The sequence below is a fragment of the Perca fluviatilis genome, chromosome 24 (genome assembly GCF_010015445.1).
Source record: "Perca fluviatilis chromosome 24, GENO_Pfluv_1.0, whole genome shotgun sequence".
In the NCBI taxonomy this organism is placed as follows: Eukaryota; Metazoa; Chordata; class Actinopteri; order Perciformes; family Percidae; genus Perca; species Perca fluviatilis.
In genome coordinates, this window is record NC_053135.1 from 8637518 (window position 1) to 8664887 (window position 27370).

General features: G+C 40.1%; 2 protein-coding genes across 19 annotated transcripts in view; one reads left to right on the top strand and one right to left on the bottom strand.

Moving 5' to 3' along the window:
- LOC120554595 (peripheral plasma membrane protein CASK) overlaps nt 1–27370 on the bottom strand; it is a 42944-nt gene that overhangs the window by 1709 nt on the left and 13865 nt on the right. Inside the window, exons 3-28 of one of the 18 annotated variants that reach the window (XM_039793583.1) lie at nt 26367–26472; nt 24595–24672; nt 24395–24467; nt 19162–19264; nt 18545–18720; nt 17573–17713; nt 17196–17279; nt 16830–16929; nt 15778–15794; nt 13630–13755; nt 13359–13436; nt 12922–13002; nt 10836–11024; nt 9428–9506; nt 8996–9081; nt 8551–8619; nt 8403–8471; nt 8051–8086; nt 7326–7364; nt 6644–6840; nt 5606–5721; nt 3576–3641; nt 3102–3182; nt 1462–1664; nt 453–536; nt 76–102 (exon numbers count right to left, since the gene is read on the bottom strand). In XM_039793583.1, the coding sequence (XP_039649517.1) occupies nt 76–102; nt 453–536; nt 1462–1664; nt 3102–3182; nt 3576–3641; nt 5606–5721; nt 6644–6840; nt 7326–7364; nt 8051–8086; nt 8403–8471; nt 8551–8619; nt 8996–9081; nt 9428–9506; nt 10836–11024; nt 12922–13002; nt 13359–13436; nt 13630–13755; nt 15778–15794; nt 16830–16929; nt 17196–17279; nt 17573–17713; nt 18545–18720; nt 19162–19264; nt 24395–24467; nt 24595–24672; nt 26367–26472 (2504 nt within the window). Of the gene's footprint in view, nt 1–75; nt 103–452; nt 537–1461; nt 1665–3101; nt 3183–3575; nt 3657–5605; nt 5722–6643; nt 6841–7325; nt 7365–8050; nt 8087–8402; nt 8472–8550; nt 8620–8995; nt 9082–9427; nt 9507–10835; nt 11025–12921; nt 13003–13358; nt 13437–13629; nt 13756–15776; nt 15795–16829; nt 16930–17195; nt 17280–17572; nt 17714–18544; nt 18721–19161; nt 19265–24394; nt 24468–24594; nt 24673–26366; nt 26473–27370 lie in introns of all 18 variants that reach the window. The other 17 variants (XM_039793581.1, XM_039793582.1, XM_039793584.1 and 14 more) reach the window with 17 other exon arrangements.
- On the top strand, nt 20773–23269 carry LOC120554599 (probable G-protein coupled receptor 34). Its single transcript, XM_039793607.1, has 3 exons — nt 20773–21129; nt 21223–21334; nt 21884–23269. The coding sequence occupies exon 3, from the start codon at nt 21928–21930 to the stop codon at nt 23194–23196; it is 1269 nt and encodes a 422-aa protein (XP_039649541.1). The 5' UTR covers nt 20773–21129; nt 21223–21334; nt 21884–21927; the 3' UTR covers nt 23197–23269.

Sequence of the window (27370 nt, forward strand, 5' to 3'; positions counted from 1 at the left end):
ACAAACACAGAGGCCAGACATGCCTTTCTACAATTTCCAAACAAGCTGAACTTACACCTTTTAACCAGTACTTACAGGCAGTTTCTTGCACCACTTTGGCATCTTGAGTGAAAATGAAAATAGGCATGCCAAAGAAAATACAAACATGCTTAAAACATACAGTGCGTGTGCAGTGAAGGAAACATTAAGCAAAGCATAAAGGATGACAGAAATGGAAAGTAAGGCGTTTCACACGGAGACATTGCATCTTTGTTTACTTACTAACAGTGCAAGCTTGGAAAGTGTTCTTATTAAATATTAAGATGAAATGCCTCTGAATTAAGACTACAATGCCAGAGTGACTGTAGTTGGACAGAGTTTGGAATGAATGAGAGTTAGTGAATATGTGCAAATACAACTAGCATGAGTGGGAGAGGAAGCAAGAAAGTATGACTGACTAAATATGACTGTACCTCGGTCATGCCGGGGGTGACAGTGGGAGCTGCGATGAATACAACATAGGGAGCAAAATCAGCTGTCCTGAGGATCTTTAATGCCTGATGAGAGAGAGAGAGAGAGAGAGAGAAGAGAGAGAGAGAGAGAGAGAGAGAGAGAGAGACACACATTTGTATTGTTACTCTAGTTCTTCCACCCAAACTGCCCAACAAACTGTAAACCAATGTTTTAAATGTCGGTAAAACTACAGTAAAAATGGAGCAATTCAACAAGAGGTAACTTGAGGCCACTTTGGCTAAAATAGATGTAACAAAACAACTGTAGATGTGCATTCATTCCCAAGTAATGTAAAGTATAAACAAAACAAAAGAATATGGTAATGATTCAATAATAATGGTGTTCAACGTTAGTGAGACATAAAAACCAGCACCAAAATGTTCCATAATGACGTAACTCAGACATAACAGAACGGTTGCCTATCCATAAAGCCGGTAAAACCGCTACCCTTAGCGTTGCGCACTGCTCGAAACTGCTGCAGAAGTTATTTCCACTTTGACCTTGTCAGCGCTGAACTTTCAAGGAGCAACCAATTCCAGAAGCAATGATGACGTATACCTGCACAGCGCTTTGCCTTTCTGCTCTGCCCCCTACCTCGCGGTTTTACCGCAGATCATGTGTAGACAGATTAATGCTGCAGTGCTTGCATTATATTTGGCATCTGGTGCATTACAGAAAGCGAAAAAGCCATTTTTATTACGACTGTAGAACAAGCATAAGTGATGGATTTTAAAACTTTATTTGCAGTTGAATCTCGATCTTTATGACATTTTCTTCTCCTTTTTCTCGAGGGTCCTTGTGTGGTTGTGGCCTTTACAATGGCATTGGTGATGGCATTGAACTCCGGCATCAGCTGTTTGGCGGTGCCGAAACGTGACTAGGCCCAAACTAGTCAGATTGCTGTTATACCTTTAATGGAGAAGAGGTGATTCCAGAACTTTTATTTAAAACACACAACACCTTTGTTACCTGTGGTTCGACATCCAGGATAGAAATCATGCCCTGTGCATGGATCTGCCTGATAGTCTCCAGCCTGGTTCCATACATGGCATCCTCATGGCTGCCATACTCCAGGTAGTCGTTGTTGCTGATGTCCTGCATCATCTGGTCATGAGACACAAAGTAGTAGTTCTTTCCGTTCTCCTCGTCCTTCTTAGGAGGCCGAGTTGTGTCTGAGCAGAGAGACAGATGGAGGAGAGACAGAGAGAAAAATCATACGGGGTTTTTCCTGCACAGAGAAAGTGTTGGCACCCCTCAAAGAGGTTTGAGCAGCGCCAAAGGAAAATCATGAGCGCAAAAGCGACTTTCAGCAGCCAGCCTCCCTCTCATTAACAGCCACTATATTTTATGCACGCGGCTGGCGCTGATTTGACTGGATCTGGTCGCTCCACTGTGAAGCTAGCGCTAATGGGATCTCCGTTTGCAGAGTCAGGCTGTACCGGACTCTCCAGGTGATCATGCTGCCCGGGGGACCGGTGGCAGTTTAGTAAAACTGTATTTCACGCGATGATGGTTAGACTTTGCAATTAATCTGCGGTTCACATGCATGCCGAGTCTGACAGTAGGGCGGTCCGTTCACATGCATGCCGAGTCTGACAGTAGGGCGGTCCGTTACACTACTGCATATCCAACATCACGGACAATTTGCAAATTTTCAAAGCAAAACGTGCTCCGAAAAAAGCCCTGTTCATATTAATTCAACAAGCTGGACTTTGGGGTCAGGTGTAGTCAGATCAGGGCCCATGGTCAAGGATGCGAACGCTCCTTTACTGCATTATATTTTTAGATTTTTAATTGTTACCTGCCAACAGAATATTGTGTTTTCCTTGACATAAATATAGACATTTTCACCATAAATTGGTGCCTAAAAAATTTATCAGAATGCAGACAATTAAGTCTTTGATGCTCAAAATTTCCTGGGGGCCGACCCCCACTAGCCTCGTGACACTGTCCTGATCTCTTGAGATAGAGAAAATTTGGAGCCATTCGCCAAACGACCGACCAATCAGCATTGGTTTTGAGGCGGGTTTAGGTGTGACGCAACGAGTGTTGGTGATAGACAGATGGTTTATCCAATCAGCTAACCAGTATTTTCAGACAGCGGTAGCCCTAATTCTGGATCCTTCTTTTGGAATATGGACTGGGAACCTGAAATGGTGCCTTTTATTCGTAAATTATGGCAAATATCCTTTACCGACATGTTGCTTGCTTGCTGAGCTGACGAGCTATGCTTTGCCTGCAGCTGCAGGGGTAGCCTGGCTTGTGGTTGTATTTTCATACGCTTCGTTGATCGGATTGGTTGATTTGGCCCGTCAGACAAATGCTTTATCCAATCAGCTAACAAGTATTTTCGCCCCTTCCCAAAAGTTCTCCAACGCTAAGTTCCCAGATGGATATGCCGAGCAAATGCGAAGCAATCCATCTGGCGGAGTCAGGTTAGACCCCGCCCGCTTGATATGTGTCCCCCCAAAGGCACATTCTGAGCCAGGAAAAACCCTGTCATAGTACATAAAATGGGGTCTGCAGCAGGGGAAGGGTATTTAAGACATGTTGCTTTAGTTTCAGTAGCTGATTGTTTAGTTGCTATGTTAGAGTGTGTCTCTTCTTACGAGGGATGGGGTAGGCGAAGCGGTCAGGGTGTTTGGTAATCAGTGTGTTCTTGATGTGCCTTCTACCAACTCCATGCGCACCTGAATAAAAGGAGACAGCAGAGACAATTGAATTAATGTAACAGGCTGTAACAGGCTGGCCCAGTAATAGACACTTCTATACTATGACTTACTTGACATTTATTATGACTTTTAATTACTTTTTCTATGGAATACTATACATTTATTATGACCTACTATGATTTTCTTTTACATTTTTATGGCATATTATACTACAAATGTTTTATGACATTTATTTTGACATCTTTTATAACATACTAAACTATGATTTTTGATGTGACATTTGCATAGCATACTATGACTATTTCATGACATACGTACTATAGAGATATTTTCCTCGATCTCTCTCTATCTTGAGATAGATAAAAGGATATGTCACTCTCTCGTACCTACACAAATATAATGTTTACTTACCAAGCAAGACCAGTGTTTTCCTTTTGAATGAGGGCACTTTGACCACTTCCTCATAGGTCACCAGATCTAGTTGGTCAAACACTGCAGAACAGAGAAGAAACAGTATCAACTGTAAAGGGCTAACATGGTTGACGTGTTATACAAAAATAAACGGACTATGACTCTAGGGGAATTGAGGAGCAAGTGGTTAATATACACTCAGTCAGCAGTATTTTAGAGAACACAGTCTAATACAACAGTCGTGCAATACATCCTACTTCAATTGTAATGTCGATTCAACTTATTGGTTATAATGGAGGCTGTAGTTTCGGTAGGTGTTTTCCACTAATTGATATAAAAAGTGTGGACAGAATAGTAGAAACACTGCTCAATATAAGATAAGATAAGATATACTTTATTGTCCCCGAAGGGAAATTTGTTTTGGACTCTGTCCATTCTGCAGCATCACAAGGACAACACACAATACACAAAAAAAATATATATATATATATATATATATACAGAAAAGACCGCAAATACAAACATCTCGTATAATAATAATCGTCTTCTATAATAATAATAATAATAATAATAATAGTATAATAGAATACAATTCAACAGCACCACAAGCCAACACTAAAATGACCATTAAGTTGAAAAAACACCTCTAAAAACTAAAACTAGACTTGTTTAGTGGACTCTTCTTAAAACCCACCGCTTCTCCCTGGCCTTTGACACCTGACGTTGACATTACTTGAGTTTGTTGTTTTAATTGTATGGCTGTTATTATTTTTTCTAATGTTTTATGTGTATTGTATTTTATGACTTGTGTGATTTGTGTATTTTATGTCTTTTATTTATTCTTCTTCACAGCACTTGGTCTACTTTGGTTGTTTTAAAGTGATATACAAATAAAGTTTTAATTGATTGACAACATGAAGGTAGAATTCACTGGATGGCTGTATCAGACTGCATTCGTTTAAACTAGATGTACCTCATAAACTGGCAACTGAGTATACATACTTCATAACAATGTGAATACAAACATCTAAAAAAATAAATGCAAACCTAATAGCGAATCATAGGGGGCACAAGCAATACTAATGAGATTAACATTCATTTTGATGTTTTGTCCCTGTGGCTTACATCAAGCATGGAATCAATTGGGTTATTCAAATGATGCCATAAAGTGCACAAAATAGACCTGATGGAGATCAAATACCTTGAGAAAGCATTAAAACTTGCATATTTGCATTAACCTTGGTCAGATAAAAAAGCATAACCAAGCTGAGTAATTCTAAGCTGTCAAGCATCTCGTTAATTTGAATTACATTGCTAATAACAACCCAAACAAAGCAGCCTTCATTCAAAAGTCAAGGAGACATTAGGAGGAGAGGGTATAAAAGCAGACAGAAGAGGAAGAAAAACACAGAAGCTGGACGCCAGCTGTCTGGAGTTACTTACATGCAGCCATGTCATTGGGTAAGAGACAGCATGAAATATGGACAAAGGGTGGGAGCGGAAGGGTTAATAAAAAGACACAGAAAACAAGACAAATTGAACAAAAAACACCCTAACAAAACTTGAAAACATCAAAAGCTGTTCATTGCAACACCGTTAGTTACTGAAAAACGAGGCAAAATCGAGACAGCAGTGGGAGAGGTCTGTCAGAGGGAAAATGCAACAGGCGTGCAGCAGTTACAAGTACTGAACAAAGGTGCAACAATGTGATTATTTACCCCACATGCCCTTTAAACAAGGCCCTTCAATCAAAACATCCAATTTTTTTTAATGGCATGAAAACAGAATCACTAGTAAGTGAGATTGTACTCCAAATTGAATTATGGGTTGCAGACACATAGGCTATCTAGTAAGGCCCTGGCAAACATTTCAAAGCACTATCTTTGGGTAGTACTGCAACTCTCAAGTGTAATTTGAGAGTGGATTTCTTACACTTTTACTGCACAATCAGATCAAAGAAATGACATGCTTGTAGTGGGTTAGCTTACCTCTGTTGCACCATTTGTATGCTACAGTGTTTGATGGCTTACCTGCATTGTGCTTGGCCAGGTACTTGTCTTTGTACTGTTTCTTCTTCTTGCCAAACCAGGTACAACTGGCCTGCTGTTCCTGTTTGGTCTTCTCCATTGCTATACATGCCACACGCCTGACAAAAACACATGTACTGTTAATTAAATGGCCTTGTCTGTGATTCAATATGTATATGTGGCTTTACATTATATATACACAGACAGGAAGTAAGTCATTTGTTTGCATAAATAGCCAGAAAAGAAAAATAAACACACAGATACAAGGACCAGCATTGTGGCTTTGGCTGAGCATTGAAGCTATTCCTGAACTCCTGCTGCATATTGGTAACATCTGTCACATCTAAAAAAAAGTAACGGATTCAAATCCTGGCAGGAGTGGCTGGCTTTACAACGCTATCTTGGACAAGGTTATGACGTGTTGTAAAGAGTAGCCAGTCGTAACCGCAGCCAGAACTTCCAAGCCACAAACTAAATCAAGTGAGAAGTAGGGTCATTTTCTCATAGACCTTTATACAGTCAGACCTCTTTTTGGAGGCAGTAGAGTCCAGCCTCCTGCTGGAAATTAGATAGAATGTAGATTTAAGGGACTTCATTGGCTTCACTTTTCAGGCTCGGAAGTTGCAGATTAATCATAATTTACAGACTTCCAAACTATCCTAAATTGCCAGGTTATTAGGTACACCTGGCTAATGTTGTCTAATACAGTCCTGCAATAAATCCTATTTTCCTGAAAGTTATAATGTTCAGCTATGTTTTTGTGGGAACTGTAGAGAGGTGGGGATTCAACTATATGGTTATTTTAGAAGCTGTAGTTTTTGGTGCTCAGGAACTGTATTGTGTTAAACAGAGATGTTTGTTATACTTTTGTGGACCTCATATGCCTCTCTATATAACACAACAATTAAAAAAATAAAATACAAAACATTACAACCTTCATGAGGGTAGGACCTATTGCAAGGCGTACCTAACACTTAATGTGAACACCCAGAAATACAGAACCGATAAAAAGTTTTGTTGTTTGTCAGGTGTTCTACTCACCACTCCTGTAGCTCAGGTGAGGGAATAAGGCCTGCTGTGCCGTTCTTGGTGTTCTCCAGCTTTCCTTGCCACCAGTTGTGGTCGTCCTTGGAGATGATCTGAATGATGTCACCCACCCGGAAGCGAACGCCTGCCTCCTTACATGGGATGAGGTCGTCTTTTGCTGGGTCATACTCAAACTGAGCACGAACATAAATCTGTAAGGGCAGGACAGTGATACAAAAGAATTGTTAGGTGCTGACGCAGTGGCAAAGAATAGCCTTGCGATCATAGGAAAGAATGGAAAAGAATATGATTGGCCAAGCTGCCCACATAAAAGGAGACTGGCTGCAAAATTGTTAAGAAGTTAGAAATGCTGCGCTGATGCTTGTCATTAAAAGATAAAAAGACAGCAGAGGGAAAAGTGTGTGAGCCAAAGCAGGAAAGGGCACAGACATTTAGATAAATTAAAAGCAAGACCAAAATGCTTAAACAGCGTATGCATCCTATTTAGCAACTGCTTATGCACATAGATCCACATTTTTGTTGCCTTTTATGTCCACTTACGAACCAAATATAAACACTAAGCCTTGATAGCTAGCATGGGATCTAGACACCACTATGATGAGAAACCGAACTTTGCGATGGGGGTGGGAAGAGTTGGGATCTACTTCTACGAAGGGTCCACTTGGAGACATCTTACCTTAATGGACAATTTGTCCTTGATAGCAGGTCTGGAGATCTATGGGGTGGAGAGCATCACACACACACTTACACATATATCATGCAGTAGAAAACGCTGGGGGGAAGGGGGGGCATTAACAAAAGAGGTGTGATGAGGGACCCACAATTGAATGCGGAATCTTATATACTACAATGTTTGTACCGCATTTTATTTATGTGTGTGTGTGATCTCAGAGCATAATGAAAACACCATGAAACAGACAAAAATGGAAGAAAACAAATGAGGAATGCATTTAAGAGCAAATGACCAAGCCATCAGGGTTCCTAACATTTTGCATCTCAAATTGTGTTACTTATTACAGATGTTTCATTCCTTCTCAATACAATTTAGCAAGGAAATATGTCAACAAGGCCAAATTATACTACAATATTATCCTGACCAGGACATTTTTTTTTTTAATCAAACATCTGCTCAACTGTGTAGGAATCATTTCCAATGTTTAAGGAAGGCCAAAGCAGAGTAGATTTAAGGCCTGACATTGGAGAGCAAAACCTGACGTAAACAAAATAGATGTAATGGGAATGGAAGAACGCATGAGTGCTTATTAGTGCATACATGCAGATTTGGACTTGTTGGGATGAGTGTTAGTTTGTCATATCAGTAGCGTATTTTAAAGCAAAGGGAGAAGCACACAATTGAATGAAATGAGAGCAGTCGTGGTTTAAAGAGTAAGGAAACGTCACCTGACGGCCTTTGGGCTGGATCGTCGCTGGCAGGTCCTAGTTGGGATGACAGACGTTTTTGTGTAAGTACTATTTGATTACACACTAACTAGGGCAAATACCGTTAAAAGATGGTTGTGTAATGACATTGTATGCTTTGGATATTGATTTGATTTCGATAGTTACCAGTTAGTAGGAAACAACATCTGACACTGATCCTAGTCCAGATTTAAATCCAAGATGTAGTGATTTTATGGTACAGTATGAACCTTAACCCCCTAACGCACTAGCTTACCTAATTTTTTTCTTTTTACTAGCCTGCTGTTATTTCTGTGAAAGTGTGTGAGGGTGAAAAGAAGAAGCCAAAACATACCAAGATGGAGCTGGTGACACTAGCGTGACCATTTGCAGGTGACTGTCGGGATACATCTGGTGACTCTTTCTGCAACAGAAAACACTAGATGAATATTTCTTTCCCCCATTGAATATGCAAAAATGTATGCAAGTGTGTGATTCCGTACCTCACAAGACATGGACTGGGACCGGTAACTGGGCACAATCTTAAAGGTGATGCTTCCCCGCATCTCCCTCTGTGCGGACAAGGAATATGCATGTTACATACTGAATGAATTTTTAAGGGAAACCATACAAACAAACAATAATAACAAGATCATAAAGAAACTAATGGTTTGAAAGCCCTGTCTGCACAGTACCACACCTGCTGACTTTTATATACTCCAAATTTATATTTGCTACCATGTATTGCCATTTTAGACATAGCAAGATGTCTCACCTTATTAAAATTATACTGTTAAGTAACACTGTTACTATATCAGTCCACATAACACCATCGCTTCAAATATGTTACATCCTATAACACATGCCTAAACAATAATAGATGCTAAGAATACTGACACACAGTCTAAATGTGGAAAATGAGGAGGAGAGCTGCTCCGCGTGCCTTACCAGCATCTTTTGGAGCTGTTCTACCGTCTGATTGGCAACGCTGATGCCATTAATCTCTCGGATCTCATCTCCTACATGCAGAGTCCCTGAAGCAGAGAAATCATGAATTAATAAAGGCTACAAATGAGGCTCTTGGGTGTTGAAACATCATCGCTTCACAAAGCAGAGGCCAGGAAAACCCCCGGGGGTTATTGAGATGGCTCCAGGGGAGCCCAACTAATGTATGGAAGAGTTACATTTTATTGTTATTTTAAATTACCAGAAGTTAGTCCAATAAGAGTTACCGTTATATTCCCACCTACTTTATGATCTTTGTGATTAGTTTTATTTTGAGAGAAAATCTCATCAGATTAACCAAACAAATGGCTTAATGTGCCTATTAAATATGCATATGTGGTGTAAGGTTGGACGTATATTTATATGGATACATACCTTGTCGATGAATCATTCCACCGTGCATGATTCGGGCTACAATACAGTGGTTGAGTTCGTTCATTTTGAGAGTAATGCCCTAGAAGAGACAGACAGAGGGGGATAACTGATAACAGCTCATAACCACAGAGAGTGACAATACCTTCTGCTACATACAGTATGTAAAGTATAGTCCCAGAACAGCACACTTTACCATGCTGAGCCTTAAATTCAACTACACCCTAATGCATGAGCAAGCTACGTTCAGACCAAAAAAGGCGATTTGTCACAGGGTTGTGCGCAGCCCATTTGTGTGACGTACTGTAGTGTTCGTTAACCCCCCAATGTAGCACAACTAGACTATATGTTAGAAAAATTATGATTTACATTGACATCGACTCTGTACTAGAGGGCTTTTCGTTAATCATTTTTCTGTGCTTTGCTGTAAGTGCTGCAAATTGACTCTACTTGCAAGTAAACTAACTTTGTGACAATTTCAGTGTTTCCGTCCATCTCTTGATAAATAATTATCGTAACACTATATATTTCACAACTACTGTTTTTCTTTAGATCGTTTAAAGATCTTGAAGTTTCCGACCGCACTTGAAGGCAGCTTGATTTTACGGAGAAATCGAAAGAAAAGAAATGAGCGAGACAAATCAACTGTGCTTTCTTGTTTCAGGAAAGATTCAGCTGTTACACAAACTCCTGGGGAGTTTAGTGCTTGTGTTTTAAAATGTTCTTGTGGCAGCTTCATGGATGTATAGAGAACGGGCAGTGGTGTTTCCTGTTTAATGTATGGGACTCTCACACCGCCTCAAAACACTGACAAGTCTGATCGCTGGTTAAATAATTGGCTACTGCAGCGTGACGTGGGGTTGCAATTCTCCAAAACTTGAGTCGGTCTCAACTTTTTGCCACAGGCCCGCTGTGTTTTTTTTGCGTGTCACCCCTGCGGCAAACCCCGCCGCAGCCTAAACGCACTAACCCCATTCAAAATGAATGGAAAGACCTGCGTTTTTGCTGAATGCCCACTTATGGTAACGCAATAACTCAAGATGTGTTGTCACAATAAACCAATTGGCTCACCCTAGCAGGTGACTAGACAGAAAATCAATTTGTGAATATTGTGAATATATAGTGATATATTCATCTTTTGTATTTATTTATTTAGTTACTGAGGTTTGTAGTGTAGTTTCAAGGTAAGTGTTAACTTGGTCACCAAGGGACCAACTGATTACTCACTGTTCGATAAAAATGGGTTTACAACTAGATTTCTTAGCATTTTTTTGGATCAGTTGTACATACACTTAATGGACATGTTTCCAGAAGTGAACTGGTTCGATGAAAAGACAAAGTGAGCCTGTCAATTTATCCATATGTGAAATGTAGTGCAATCTGCAGTATGTGCGTCTCTTGTTTTACGTACCATGGGCTCATCGGTGTTCTTCTGAAACTGGACCAGGCGAACCCTGGTGACGTTCTCCAGGTCCATGTCTCCGTTGGTGCTGTCTGGGGAGTCTCCGTTCAGGTAAGGAGAAGTGGGTGGGGGGGTCACCCTCAGCGCATCGTCGCTGTAGACCTCGTGGGCCACCACATCGTGGGTCTGCAGCAGAGCCTGGAGTGTACAGACATTCATGAATGTCAAGACTCACTGATGCAACTACACAGTATCCATGTTTTTTTTCTATAGGTGAACCCAGTGGGAATGTAGCCCAATGACATTGCAATGTTGAGGAAAGACTTGTGACTGGAATCCCAAGTTGGAAGAAAAAACTGGAGAAGAAAACACTCCTGTTAGAATAACTAATCCAAATCCCAGTCAAGAGGAAGGTACATGTGGTTGTGCACACTGTATCATTGTGTGTATGTGAGTGGATAGCTCCAATGTCGGAAAGAGTGTGAATTACACTAATCCTCATTGGGCACTAATCATGTTACTGACACATAGTGTGTTTTTACAAAAACATCTACTGGCTGCGTTTGCCAAATGATCACATCTGCTTATCAGTGCGACAACATGTTCACTGATGATGCATGACAGACATGGAGAGCTGAAACAGCTGGCATTAAAGGCTTTTGACTTATGGTGGACATTAGTGTGGCTGACAAGAACACGTTTTAAAAAAAGGCATCAACAATGGATTCTAACAAGTGTTTGACATTGAATACCAATGACTGCATACTAAATTGATAATTAACAGGAACAAAGCATTTCCTTGGACCATTTCCTCATAAGTGAAGTCAGGAAAAAGTTTAAAGTGAGATAATTGGTAAGTGAGGCATGCTTCTTCCCATGTGCTACCATGCTGAAGCCCTTCACACCCATTCAGCTATCAGCACTGTTAAATGTCTGTGGCAGCATGAAAAACCCAGCTGGTCAGGTCAGAGAGACGGAATCTAAAATACAACAATCAGCCTCTTGTGGTTCTAACTAGGCTACATAAACGGCAAAAAGGGCAATTCCGTTTCCAGCAGTCTTCAGACCCCAAAACAAAATTACAGTAAAAGTCAAGTCATCCTCTCGCTGACACTATGAATTCGCTATTTACTGTTGTAATAACACTTAAGCTACACTTCTTCTAGTATAGCAATTGCAGACAACAACTACTCTAGAATGGCACTCAGAGAGTGCAGACCTCTGCAAAGGCCAATGGTACATTGAGATGCTCCTTGGATGGTCCCATTTCTCTGAATTGGGAAGTCTTTCGACTTTGGTGTGTTTATGAGCTTTAAGTCGTTAGTGGAAATGCTCAGCATTAAACAACACGTCGAATAACCATTCCCAGTGTTTGCTTGGCAATGTAGAGCAAGGAAATAAATCAGGTGAGCCATGACATATGATCGGGAACACATTGTTCAGATTTTTCCGACACCACTTGTATGCAGCAAAAACGCCCTACCTCGTAAATGTTAACAAAAGTGAAAAATAATTTGTTTATCTGCCCTGTGATTTGGATCCGCTCCAAAATTTGATAAGTTCTCCCTTGACCTATTCTACACACTTCCACCAGGTTTCATGAAATTCGGCCAGTAGTTTTTCTGTAATCCTACTGACAAACCGAGCCGGAGGTAACAATATTCTACCTTTAGATGAAATCCACCACTGATTTCTTCGGTCTCAGTTTTCACTCTCCATGTCCTTCAATAATATCATCCCAAATTGTTCTTCTTGTCTCAGGTCTGTTTCAGCCACTAGACCTATCTGACAAACATCACAAGCAGAAGTGACTGTATAGCCACACTGACGCCCTTCAGCTCTTCCTGCCGCTCCACTGATTCTGTCTCTGTTCTTTTTCCTCTCCATGTGTCTATCCCTCGCCAAGCTCAGGTGCTAAGCAGCTTTGTGGTCGAGGGAGTTATCTGGATTGACAAAAGAACCGTTCTTCTGACACAGTAGCTTGTAATCTCACACACCAATAAGTTTGCTCTACATGCACAGGCCAAAAAATCGGAACCCGTCAAAACAATAAGAATATGTATGTCGCGTTGTGAGTGTTTATGTAACATCCCACCATGAAGTGTGGCTGTGTGAGGATCCTCCTGAGCTCCTTGGCCTCCATGTTCTCTGGGTAACAGGAGAGTGTTTCCAGTACCTGGTGAAGAAAATAAAGACAAAGAGAAAGAGGTGTGAACATTAAGAATGTCAATAATCAATATGATTGATAAAAATTAATATATTACAGCACAGTATCTGATTCTCTTCATTGTATTTTCATTATTTACTTGCTTCGTCTAGAAAGCTTTTTGAGAGAGCATCACTCACTGTTTAGGACTTGACCAGTTATTTTTAAATACTAGAAAAGCCTCTATCACAAAATTAACATTGTTAGATCATTACAAATCAGATTAGTGGTTTAAAAGGCACATGAAGGAGATCCCAGTTTGTAAATGTGAGTTCTCATTTTAAATTGTCCCTTTATTTAGTGAACATGAGCAGCGAGTTCCTCACCTCTTTGGCTCTCTGCACTCCATCACTTGGAGGGTTTCTGATCTGAGGGGACGACCTGGTGTTGATTTTGTCATAAAGCTGAAATGACAATAACTAACATGTAAGAACAATTTGACAATTTTGCCTCATTCAATTACAAGATGCTAAGTGTACAGAATAGTAAATAGAACATACATATTGGACAAATACCGTGTGTAGCTGACTCTTGACTTGTAATGACACCTACTGGGCACTTCTGGTATTACAGATGAAGATATTGTGGTTTACTCACATCTAACAGGGTGTGGAGGTGCTGATCCTGGAAGACACTGTGGAGGAAGTCCATGTCTTTCTCACTGCAGTCCGTCAATGCGTGAATCTCCTCTAGACTGTCCAAAACCTGTGATACTGCCCCTGTACACACACACACACACACACAGATATTATACACTCAATTATAGACTGAATCACATGCACACAGAACATATACACTCCCAAGTACACCAAGCAGTCCCTGCAAACATTCAATACTACACAAAATGCAAACACGGAACATGACAGACACACTCATCCACAAACACACTACAAGTAACTCATCCACAAACAGGCAAAACAACGAGAAATACCAAAAATAACACAAAAGACAAGCAATAGGTGTCACAACTGAAAACACATAAAACACACACAAACACTCAGAACTATTTAACCCCAAGTACCTGCTGCATCGCCCACACATGCAGCAAAACCAGAGAAACAGCGGTATATGGCATCAATACAACATCAGAGGAAAGTCACTTCAAAAAGTCACAGTGTGGATGATGGGTTAGGAGCAGTATGCCCAAGAAAAATGCAGAATATAAATATGAAAAAATTTAAATGCAGAAAAAGAAAATGGAAAGAAAGGATTCAAATCTGATATATCATTTCTTTAAAGCCACAAACATCAAACATTTACCGTTTGTAATAAAACATCCAATTCAAAAAGTCTTAAAAAATATGTGTAGCCTACATAGTAAACACACTCCTTGGTGTTAAAGAGAGAAGAGGAAGTGACATGTTTAGAGGGTAGACAAGTGCAGTGTGGTCAGAATTCCTCTTTCTCTCCTGAGAGAAGGTTTACTTTAAAAGTTATTCAGAGATGAACTGTGATTCTCGGATACATTTGAACCCAAAAGCTGATCCTTAAATTACCACAGAATTGATTAGCGGTGGGTGATGTGATATTACACCACCAGGTAAAGACCTCCATTTCTTACAAATCAATTAATAAATATCTCATGTTCAATTTAGAGACTATGGATTACTCCATCCTTGAAAGTACTGATTTTAACATATTATTGAACAGGATAACAAGCACTGCCTTACTGGCACGTATGTGTTCGGTTAACTAAAAAAACTCTAGAAAGAAACCCTGGAATAACAGATTAAAGATGAATATGGATCAACTAATTCCATTTACAAACATGTAATATTGCTGGGCTAATAATGGGCTTTACTGTGAGGCATGTACGAGAAACGGCAGAGAAGAAAACATAATTTACTGTAAGCAGCATTTAAACTGTTAATAACTTTGGGAAAACCTTGTTATAGGTATGTTTACATGCATCATACTACTCCAATTAGGGAAACAAATTTTAAACCATTGCCGTAATTGATTTTCAGCCATGTACAGCTCAATAATTGGTTAATCACTAGAAGCTTATGAAATACAAATTGCATTCTGTTCCTCGCAGAAATTAATTAAACAAAATAATATTGTACTTAAAATGACTGCCCCTACTCCCACTCTATGGTAATTATTCAACAAATGCCCAAATATGACTAAGATTTAACAATAATCCTGGACAATTTACTTTTCTGGGAGCCTAAACATTCAAGCCCTTAAAGCCTAACCGTGACAAAATAAGCTGCAGCCTACAAATGTCGATTAGTTGCTAAATGTGCTGCACTGACAACAGACTGCAGAGGTCTTACTGTTCAATCATCAATTAATCATTAACATTCATCTTTAGGATGTACAGTTTTTGAACTAACACCTGAAAGCTTTAGCAGAAACCTGATTATTATAGAAAATCCAATTAGTCAGGACATTTAAGCAGGTTATCCTCTCAACCTTTGTTTTTGGTTTTGTGCGTCTCACAGGGTAACAATAACACTAGGTTATTAATCTGATCTTTACAGAGCTTCCTGCAATTGGAATAATGAAGATGGATGTAAACAGAAGATCATCTTTACAGGTCAAGTTTAAAAACACACTCATCATGATATGGGTTTTGTTAAATGGACAGGAGAGGACAGAGGGAGACACAGCGGAAGCCATTTTGGAGGATAAGGACCCATGTCATTTAACACTAAGAAGAAAATGTAACTAAAAAGCGAGCAATGATGTCATGATAATATCACACATCAAGATTTTATGGGTGGGAAAGGGATACGTACTTTCAGCAGCTAGCAGTCCTAGAGACAACACAGCAGAAGAAAAACAACACCAAAGAAAGAGAAGCTGAGATTAGAATAGGTTTACTGAAACTATAGATGAGGTTTAACACCTCACAGTGAGAGAGAAAAGAAAGAGAAAAAGGCAGACAAAAGAGTCAGCGAGCAGGCAGTGTTAGGAGGTGGCATAAGGGCAGGTAGGTAATAAAAGGAGGCAGAGGGGAAATAGAGAAACGAGCATGAATAAAGAGTGAGAAAGTCAGCAAAAAGCAGCCAAGTCTATGAATTATCTGCTCAGCTGTTGCAAGCATCTACTATACTGCACAAGTCTATGACTGGCAACATGTCTGGCTCAAAAATAAACCCAGTCACCAGGAAGCATGACTGCAACAGACTGCCAGCCTCAGCAGAAAAAACACATGTAGTGGTATTAGTATATCTGGCTGCAGTGTCTACATATAAACCTGGGCAGAAAGTGTGAAGAGCTTAGCTCATTGCACCGACTCATTTGGTGATGATATGACACACTGCTAACCTTCTACAGTTTACAACAGCAACACAGGTGGTTTCTGTATGCTGATAACTACTGGCAGGTACAGCCTGCAGTCTTCGTAGGAAAGGAAGTGAAAGTCTGTGGCTGAAACAGGGAAGTAAGGCTGTTGGGCAAAATCTGCCGCTGACAGCTGGAGATCACATTAACACATGAAAATAGAAACTACAAGAATAGAAACTGGGCTAGAAAGTGAACGTGTTCTTTGGGGCAAATGCATGTTTCATCTTTTACCTTATATGAAACATCATTATATTCATATGCCGGGAGAACTAACTATTATTTGTACATTATTGAACACCTTCATTACCAGAACACCATTTTAATCTAAACGACAATATTTATTGTACCTACTGTTAAATTATCTAACAATTCAGTTTGTGATTTAACTAACTTTAGGTTGCTTATCCTACCTGCACAAACTAGTAATTAAATATCTCCATTGCAAATACATTTGAAAGACCAGATCTCCCTAAACCAGGATAATGTTCTGTTGTGTGATTTACCTGAAGAGGTGGGGTCATCAGAGAAGTCATGTAGTTCCTCTGGGGGGTCACCATAGTAGGAATTAAACTTGTGGCTGGAAACAGCAGCCAGCACTGCACCCTGAGACACGGAGTGGAGAAGCCACAGCTATTACATTAAGCCTCAACAGGGTCCATGTTGTGGGGTGTATGTACATGCTTTTTGTGTGTTTGAATACAAGGCCTTAAGAGGTCAGTCCTGTTGAGAATCTTGTAAAAACACTTGACAATAAATTAAGAAGAAGCAGATGCACACTGTGGGGGAGGTGACACTTTCACTTATTGTGGATTTATTAGCGTTAAATCTGTAGATCTTTAGTTAGAGTTTAACATCAACACGGTGCTGACCTTCAGCTTCCTCCTGGCATTGAACTTCCTCAGCTGTTCCACGGTTTCAGGCAGGTGGATCTTGTAGGCATACCTGTCCCTCTCCTACACACATCAAACACACAAACGCATATATCCATATAAGAACACTAGAAACCATACACACAGTGATGGGGGACATAAGGACACACAGACACATGTTAGAGCAGTCACATAACGGATGTGAAAGCAGAGCTGTGGTTACAAGCAGAAGGAAGTGTTTTTGAGTCAGCATAAGTAAGACACCAGTGGTTTAAATGGGACTTGTCAAAGTTCAAACACCAAATATCGACATCACACGGAATGTCTGTTGCCTTTTAAATGCTATACATGACCACAAAAGTTGTGTGTGATCTTGCCTTGAGCCAGGGGTGGTTCAGGGCCTCGTAGACAGTGATTCTCTCAGCCGGGTCCAGCATCAGCATGCGTCTCACCAGGTCCTTGGCGCTCTCCGAAATGTGGGCCCACTGGCGGGGGTTCATCTGGACAATCACACACACCCAAACACATACACAAACAGGAGGACAAATTCAGACACATGTAGAACATTGGCAACCAAGATCACTGTCACCAGGTTGGTGATGATGAAGGCTGCAAGGGAAAAAGAAACAGATATGTGTGAATGCTCTGTGAATCAAGATACTTTTTTATCATCTATATTTATCAATCCGTTAAGAAAATCACTGTCTATATTGTTATTCTAAAACAAAGTTACAGTGTGCATAGAGCTCACATATTTATCAAAATAAAATCTGTGAATTCAGCAGGTGTTTAGCAGCAGCATGATGGAAGATACCACAGTGTTGTCTGCCAAAGATTAGTGCACCAAGCAGGAAATTCATACTCTCAGTTGAAAACAGAGAACTTAACAGGCTGGTCTTATTATTCATCACCTCTCCATGGCTTTTGTTAAAGGGAGAATAATATAACAATTCCCTATTTGATACACTCAATGAGGAATATATATGATGTGGTGATTGTAAAAATAGCTCAGAACAGTCATTAGATAATAAGGTATATGTATAAAATCATGTCTGGTTGGTAAGGTAATACATTTTTTTTACACCAACTTTGGCCACAAAGATCCATTACTGAAGGCAAAGACTGAGAGATGCTATGATTTGTCATTCAGAAGAATAAATATAAATGAATTAAAAAAATAAATAAAAATTAACACTGTATACCACACTCTGGTGGTTCTGAAGTTCAGTTCTCTGTAACCCAGGTGCTGAACCTTGACGCACATTGCAGCACAGTGACAAAGAGGAGCTTAGGGTTATGCTTAGCTGCAGCTAAAGGGCACAGCACATATTCAGTCATTTAGCTCCTACCTTGTATTTCCCCTTTATGATAGCCTCAAACAAACGCTCCTTGGTGCCGTAGAAAGGAAGGCAGCCAGAGAGGAGGATGAAGAGGATGACTCCACATCCCCACACATCCACCGGTTTGCCATATGGCTCTCTCTTCACTACCTCTGGGGCCATGAAGTGGGGAGTACCGACTCGACCTGAAGAGACGAGACAATTTCAAAATCGATTCGCGACTATGAGTTTTAAGTGTTGATGAAACAAGAGGAAGTCTGAAGAGATGATTGCTGTTACAAAGGTATAAAGATACACAAGATATATGTGGGGCGGCAATTAACACATTATTTGGGAATTATTTGTTCAGTGTTTAGTTTATAAAAATTTAAGAAAATAGTGAAATATGCCTCCATGTCTGCCAATCAAAAGTTCTCAAACATATACAAGTAACAATGACATGCAACAGAGAGAACTGCACAGAGCTACAAAGGCCTGAGAAAAGCAGGAACACCCTAGACCTTTGACTAATTGTCTATTCATTTTAGCATTTGTGTATGCACATGTAAAGTGGAAAGGCATGTATGAGTGTTTCCTCAGTCTTTTGAGGTATAAAAGGGAAAAAAGGACAAACTGTCCTACAGTACCTCCAGCTACTAAACCAGACTCTCCCAGCTGTATTGCCACTCCAAAACCTCCCAGCTTGACAGGAGCAGAGTTCTCCTTTGAGGCCAACAGCACACAGTGAGGCTACAGAGGAAAAACAGCAAATGAAAAAGTTAAACAATAGATTTATGACTCACATATTTCAACAGGTAAAATGAGGGACTACATTTATATTCACTCATTAAACTATAAGAGGCACTGCACAACATCTACCAACTAACACATATTAGAGACTTATTGTATATACTGACAGAAAGAAAAGACACTCTGCAGTTTACAGTAACTGTGCAGAGCATTGCTTTTTCTGTGCAAAAGTGCTGTGCATATGTTCAATTGCTGGTTAGTGAACCTCGGTTTCACAATGACAAGACAACTTGCGCAGCTAAAACCACAATTTAATTATAATGCTGAAACAGACAGAACTCTTCTTGCCCCAGGATGCCTTACATAAGGAATCATAAGCATTAAGTGAGATGCATGAATGTTTAAGGTCAGAAAGATGTGACAGAAAGCAAGGTGTTATGTTGCATTCTAGATTAGGAATTATGTTCATTTAATTCATATTTGACAATAACATATGATTGTGACTATATACAACATACAGTAGAAGAGAATTGTTTTTGTTCAGCAAATTACAATCCCTTGCATTAGTGGCAGTGCTGTAAAACGTGATTGGTTGATCAATTTCAAAACAAAAATGGGCAGGATGGAAAGAAATATAGGTCAGAACCTTGAAACAAGAGAAATTGACAGAGAGAGAAAAGTGAGAGAAATGTTGGAAGACAAGCAGCAGATATGTAGGAGACCTACATGTCCTGACCTTTATGACAATGTATGTCCCTGTCATCCATTTTCTGTTTCAGTAGGTACTTGCAATGCATTATGTATGCAACAATGTACACTGGATCCCTATTTGTATAAAATTAATATTGCAAAGGGAGGCAGGTAATAAAAAAGCTTGCCATTCTCCATCGTAAGTAATCAATTTTACAGGATAGCATTAGCTACTGCTAAATTACAACAGGTGGGATATCCATGTGAGCATCATTCTCCAGCACTTGATATTAAAGTTAATATAATATCAGATTATTTGAACAGACATTTAGACAGCAAATACTTAAATGATTCGCCAAGACAGAAAGCTTAGTGCAACTGTCAGCCGACATTACCACTTCCCCTTGTGATGAGCTTGCCGGGCCTTTATCTCCCAATGGCTTTTCTCTTATTCCTTCACAGAATGGATCAGTTAAGCAAAAAAATGTCCTCCATTGTCACACAGAACTCAAACTGAGCCGATGAAGCTCCATAAAAAGGAGGCTCAGCTTTTTGCAGGCAAAACCTCAGAGACTGTTTAAAATTCAAAGTGCCTCTCTGGACAAGACTTAAATCATATGAAGACCACTGGGTGTGCTGAAAAACAAGATTTTGGGACTGTTTAATACTTAGTTAAGGGGGGAAAATATCACACATATATTACATGCACCCCAGACAAGATTAATGTCCCGGATCTGTACCAATTTCCCTATAGAAATAAATTCTGTTTATAAATCAAGTATAATTTTGAAATGAATGAGATGGTGCAGGACAGTATTGAGAAGAGCTACATGGTGCATGGTGAACAGGGTGAGAGTGCGGTGGGCCTCCTTCCTGTCTTTGCACTTCTGAGGAAACAGAGGGGGGAAAAGGGTATTGACAGAGGCGGTTCTAGACTAGAAAGACTCAGTGAGAGGGAGATAAAACAAGAGGCAGAGACAAGAGAACAGCAGACTAAACAGTCATATCTGTTAGAGCAAGAGTGGAGAGGGTAAGAAAGGCTTTTCAATTAAGAAAGAGAGGACGACTAAGACAGAAAAAGGCAAGCTGAGAACAGAGAGCTGAGACGGGGAGGAGCAGACACTGTCAAAAGGATGTGCAAAAAGAGTCTGCAGGATCAAAAACTGAAGAAAAAGGTGAAGATCGCAAAAGAAAAGTGTTAAGGACAAGGACTGGCATTGTATATCGTCTTATCATATATGTAACTCAAGTTTTTAAACAAATTACAGTTTGATGAAGGAAAAAAAACACACTGGATTGCTGTGCTCCCACATCTCTCTGCACTTTACCCCACATTTAAACTGCAGCTGTGCTGAAATCTCTACCGAAGGAATATCGATGGTGAGTGTTCTGCCTTAATCCAAACACCTGTGTGCAACAGTCATAGTGACTTTGTGTTATTGTCCGTGTATAAGTGTGCGTGCATGCATGTGCAGCTACACTCACACTCCTCAGCTTTATTGTAATACCACAGTACTGGAATTTATGGGTTAAATAGGCATGAAACTTGCAATTAGTCATGACTCCAGCTCCCACCCGTAAAAAAACTCTAGAGTCTATGACCTACAGAAAACAGTTGTTCAGAGGGACATTTGTACGTTTTCGAGCACATTCATTTCCTCGCTTCTTGAGCTCCTCTTTTGTATTGTGGTTTTTCATGGTATTACATTAATTACTATAATTTTCATTTCGCACTGAGTATTATCTGTGACATATAAAACTACAACCCACATATTACTCACCTGTCTGTGTATTACTCATAAAATACGTAACTGCAGTTTCACAGTGAGTGCACTCAACGTTTTCTTGCCTTTAACTTTAGCGGTCTGTTTCTGTATTTGTTCAGTGACAAACAACAGACTGACAATTGTGTTTTTTTTTCTTTTTCAGAGCCAAATGATCAACAACCCTGAAGTTGTCACTCCTCAGACACAATGACCACCTTCTCTTCTGCCTCTTCATTTCCCTTCACTCTTTCAGCCTCTGCATCGTCTAACTCCTCTCATACTCTCTCTACTTTATCCCTCCCTGTTTCGATGTCATCCTTCTTCGCTACCACCTCTCCCCCAAACCAAACTGTGTGTTCGTTTGATGACACCACCCTCCGTCTGCCGCTGGCGGTCATATACTCCCTGTTCTTCATCTTTGGGCTCGTGGGTAACCTCTTCGCACTGTGGGTCTTCCTTTTCCTACATTCAAGCCGCAACTCTGTGCGGGTGTTCCTCATCAACTGTGCTGTGGCTGATCTGGTCCTCCTGGCGTGTCTGCCATTCAGGGTTTTCTACCATGTTAATGGCAACAAGTGGGTACTGGGATCTGTAGCCTGCAAGGTGGTCGGGAATCTGTTTTATATGAACATGTACATCAGTATTACGTTACTGGGGCTTATCAGCTTGGACAGATACTTGAGGTTAAAGGGGAAAGGCAGAGCGCGGAGATGCATGAGGATGACGCTGTGTGGGCGCAGCTGGTCGTGGAGCTGGGTGGCGTGCGGAGCTCTGTGGGGTCTGTCACTGGTGCCGCTGGTGTCAATGATCGCCACAGCAGAGGACAAAGAGGGCGAGGACAAGGAGAAATGCTTCCAATACAAGAAGCGTGTACAAGCCAAAGGGAAAGCCTACTTCAACGGGGTGCTGGTGTTTTTGTTCTGGCTTGTCTTCATCATGCTGGTGGTCTCCTATGCAAAAATTGCTTCCCAGTTGCTGAGGGTGTCGCGGGACAAGCCGGACCTTCCCAACGCACAGCGATATGAACGAACTGCCAAGAAGTCTTTCTTTGTCCTCTTTCTGTTCACCGTCTGCTTCGGGCCCTACCATGCCTTTCGCCCCTTTTACATCATCTCCCAGCTCAGGGAAACAGTATCTTGTGACTACTTGAAACTGATAGACCATACCAATGAGGTGATGCTATTGTTCTCTGCCTTCAATAGCTGTTTGGATCCTGTCATGTACTTTCTGTTATCTGGCTCAGTGCGTAAAACCGCCCTCCAAGCACTTGGACATAGACTTGGCAACCGGCTTCTCTTCCTAAATGAAGCAACATCAAACAGCTCAATGGAGTTCAGACGACCATCTGTACCTATGGCTTTTCCTAACCGTGAACTTAACACGCCCTCAGTCACCCCCAGAACAAGTATCTGTGTCATCAACTCCAACCTTTGTCGCCCTGGCCTGACCACGCTTCCAACTACTGGCCAACAGTGATCATAAGTTTGTCTGATTGCAAATAATGTAACCATGAACACTGAAAAATAAATATCTGACATTATCAAAGTAAGCCGGACTCATTGGCTAATTCTCTGTAAAACTGAGCAAAGCATTTCTACACTTCTTCTGTTAAAAAAGAACAAAAAATGTTTACCTACTGAGCTATTCTTACTGTGTATGGCTTCTGAACATGTGTGATGCTGTGGGAATCACTGCTTAAATTCTAGTTGTTCATTGTTTAAATGCCTGAGTGAAAGACAGTAACGTCTGAGGAGAAGCACTTCATTGACCACTGTGACAGCAGCTTTTCTAGGAATACATGCTGTATGGGTATATCCCTTCACAGAATGAAGTAAATGTGATTATTGGTAATAATGGATTAAGTGTATCTGGTGAATAATGTTAGAACAAACACATTTTGCCCTCTTGTTAAAAAATACATTTGTAGTATTAATGTTATATTGTCTGTGTTGAAAAAAAGAGATATATGGACAGGTTTAAAAATAAATTTACACTCAGACAGAGGCACAGCCTAAATATCACATACATTGAACAAAACAATGAGTGCTGAGTTTAGTCAATTGCAGTTGTTCGATCCATTTCACTTGGTCTGAAAACTTACTAGTGTCTTTCTGAATTGTACAACCCAGATGTGTAACAAAAAGCTATTGCTTTTACACTGAAAACAAGGCTGTGTTGATCTTTTTGGGGACCTTGTTGTCAGTTATAGTGTGAGGATCAAGGGCCTGGTTTAGCACTGCTCCATCTGGTCTGGTAGTGTTTGTCGCCTGTGTTAGATGGCTAATCCTGTTGGAATCACTGGTTGATGCTAATCTGACTATAAGAACTCTTAAAAGGACTTGACATGCGATACAACCCAGCATGACACACTGGTTTGCAACTAGAGGGGCTCTCAGGTGGTTAGAATGAAATGTATTTGTTCTAAAAGCCACTTAACTAGAAGTTTGTGTAAAGAGTGGATGTTGTATGATGTGTTAGGGTGTTTCTGGTAAAAAAGTGTCATGCTTTTGACCTTTATCTCCCCACAGACCGTCAAGATAATGATCTTCTCAGTGGTATAAAGCATAATTATTATTCTCGTTATGAAAAGGTTTAACATCTCAGTTAACTGGTGTCAGTTTAGAGAGAGATGTTTGGTGGTTTCAGTGACTTAGTCTGGGACACACAGACTCACCTTTACATCGCGATGAATCACATTGTTGTCGTGGCAGTACCGAAGTGCCTCCAAAATCTGCCTCATGTAGTGGCTGGATGCACAGAAAGGAGAAACAGACAGGAGGGAGATAATTTAGGGCATCCACAAATTGTTGTTTATTTCAGGCTTTATTAATATTTAAAATGTTCTACCAACAGCTCCCAGACTGTTTGTCCTACCTGGCCACTGCTTCACTGTACACAAACCCAGCATCAGCTCTCTTCACAATTTCAAAACACAGGTCTGCTCCATCCATACTGAGAAGAGTGAGAGAAAGAGGATGTCAAAATTAGGTGTAGGTTATTATAGATAACAGTTTACTAAAGAGCATATTAACTAGCATCTCTCAGAATATAGTGTATAAACCAGAGTGCATAAATCTACATCCATCAGGGAGCCATTTTATGACCTGTCACAGAGGCACTACATTTTCATTCTAGCACTTTTCAGCCAGTAACAATCCCCAGGGAATCTTTCAGGAGGATATAGGATACAGATTCACAACTTAAAATCAACACAAAGGAAACAAATGAATCAGGCGAGTTGATTAAGAAAATTATATCTACAACAAAGGCCAGGGGATGAATTTGTTGCCATACAAATGTCTATCAGCAATTACAATTTATAATGTAAAGACAAAGTTTAAATCAACCTCAGAATAATAAAATAACTATTATAGATACTTTGGAGCTGGTAACATGGGAATAAATAACAGTATTCATATTTCTTATCTTTTTGGAAGTATATATGATAATCATCTCTTTATTTATTCTTCTTTAACAAAACATATGCAACTATACCATTAAAAGGTGCAGTAGGTAAGACTTATAAAACTAACTTATTGTCATATTTGCTGAAACTGACCCTATGTTCCAGTAGAACTACATGAAGCAGGTCATTAAAAAAAAAAAAAAAAAAAGAATCTGGCTCCTCTGGCACCACCTACAGGCCTTAGTGTGATTTGCAAAAATCCACAGCTCCCTGTTCAAATGCACCAATCATGGCCAGTGTCAATCACTGCTCATGCACACGCATTAATTCTCCCTTGTGGGGGGAGGGGCTTAGGAGAACGTTTTGGGCTTTAGCAGAAAGGGGGGAGGGCCTGAGAAGTTGTTGATGTTCAAATTGTTTGGCTAAGTCCTGGATCTTCACAATCCTACCTACAGCACCTTTAATACTTGATATTTTGCCCAGGCATAGATGTTCAGATATCCAACATGCCAAGCACAGCCAACTGCTGGTAAATTTAGTATGTGGCTCTTTGTCTGCTTTGTCTATTTAAGCAGATAATCACACATCTATATTGCGTTCCCTCTTGAAAAAAATAAATATATATAGAAGCTGAACAGAAACAGTGTCTGGTATGTGGGGCTGTTTAGCAGCTGTGGTGAAGGAAAACAAGATTCTTCCTGCCCTGGTTAAGAACAAATAAAAGATATATATCATGTAAATGTAAAATTCACATCTGGTTACATAATAGGGGTAGAGCGATTATCAGCCCGTTTTTTTTGGCAGTTTGCAGATTATCTGTAGCGGCGTTTTATTTGCTGGATAACCGATAAAGTTAATTAAATAAAAAGTGCGCTACTTTGGCTCCGCTACAGCTGTGTCTGTCCCTCTGCTTCAGTTTCACTCACCACGAGTCTCACTTAATGTCCCGCCTACAACATTATCTGACTATCTTTTACTGTGTATTATGTTGAAAGTTTCTGATTTATTAAATAATTGCTTAAAGCATAAAAAAAGGGTTTTGTGTTGGATTTTGTAAAATTCCAAAATCTTAATTTTGATTTAAAGACTTTCATTTTCACTGTAAATGCATTTCTGTTCCAAATATCGGTTATCGGTTTTATTAACCACTAATAATCTGTATCGGCCTTGAAAAACAAGTATTGGTCAATCCCTATTACATAATGCATAATGGTCGACATAGTGTGCAGCACAGACTTACAATTCGAAGACCATATAGAGCATGCCATCAGAGCTATAGGTCTCCAGCAGCTCCACGATGTGGGGGTGTTTCAGCATGTGGCAGATACTGGCCTCTCGCTTCAGATCTGGCGGAGAGAAATTAGACAGGGGGTATGATTCACATCATCCAACAATTACATAGTTAAAAAAAAAAAACAGCCAAAAGTAAGTTGACATTTAATGTGAATTTACATTCACAAACTTAATTTATTTCAGAACTGGAATCAGATATGCTCAGCTCTTTTTTAATCAGGTGCGGGTTGGCAGAAGTTAGAGCTTGTGCAATCTTGATTTCCCTACTGCACACTGAAACAATATAACTGATTTATCTTTTTACTTTCTCTGAGCTTTCAAATAGGCACTTTTATAGCTCCCTCTATTGGCTCATTCAAGGACTTTATGTACTTCGTAGGAGCAGTATTTCCGGTGTTGAATGTTTGAATCTCCTTGTAGGAATATATATGTTATTTCCCAACCACTTACTTTATTTTATGCTACTAAATGTAAACACAGAGGAATAGTTATGGCTTTTTTCTACTTCTCCCAAACATAATATGCAGAGCTATGAACAGATGAGGTGGGGAGGTTCTAAGACTTTTTAAAGCTCAAAAAGTTTCCATAAAGTTGATGCTGCGGCACAAAATAGTGTTATAGTGACAACCACACCTATAACAAATTACAGTCTCAGCAGAAATCTAAACGTTATCTTTATTTTCATTTTATTTAGGAAGTGGAAAGCAGTAAGATTAGAATGCACCAAACAAATGTAAACCAAACCATTTAGAAAACACGAGGTGACCTTAGGGCAAGTAAGCTCCCTGATGTTCATTTCAGAAAGAAAAACTCTGCTACGATGCTCTTTTGTGGTTGGTTGGTGCCTTGTTAAATCCTTTCACGTCCCTTGGTGACAAGTTAAGGAGATGAAAAGCAAAGAGGACATGCCCAGCTGGCCACCCTTACACCTCAACAGACCTGCCACATCTC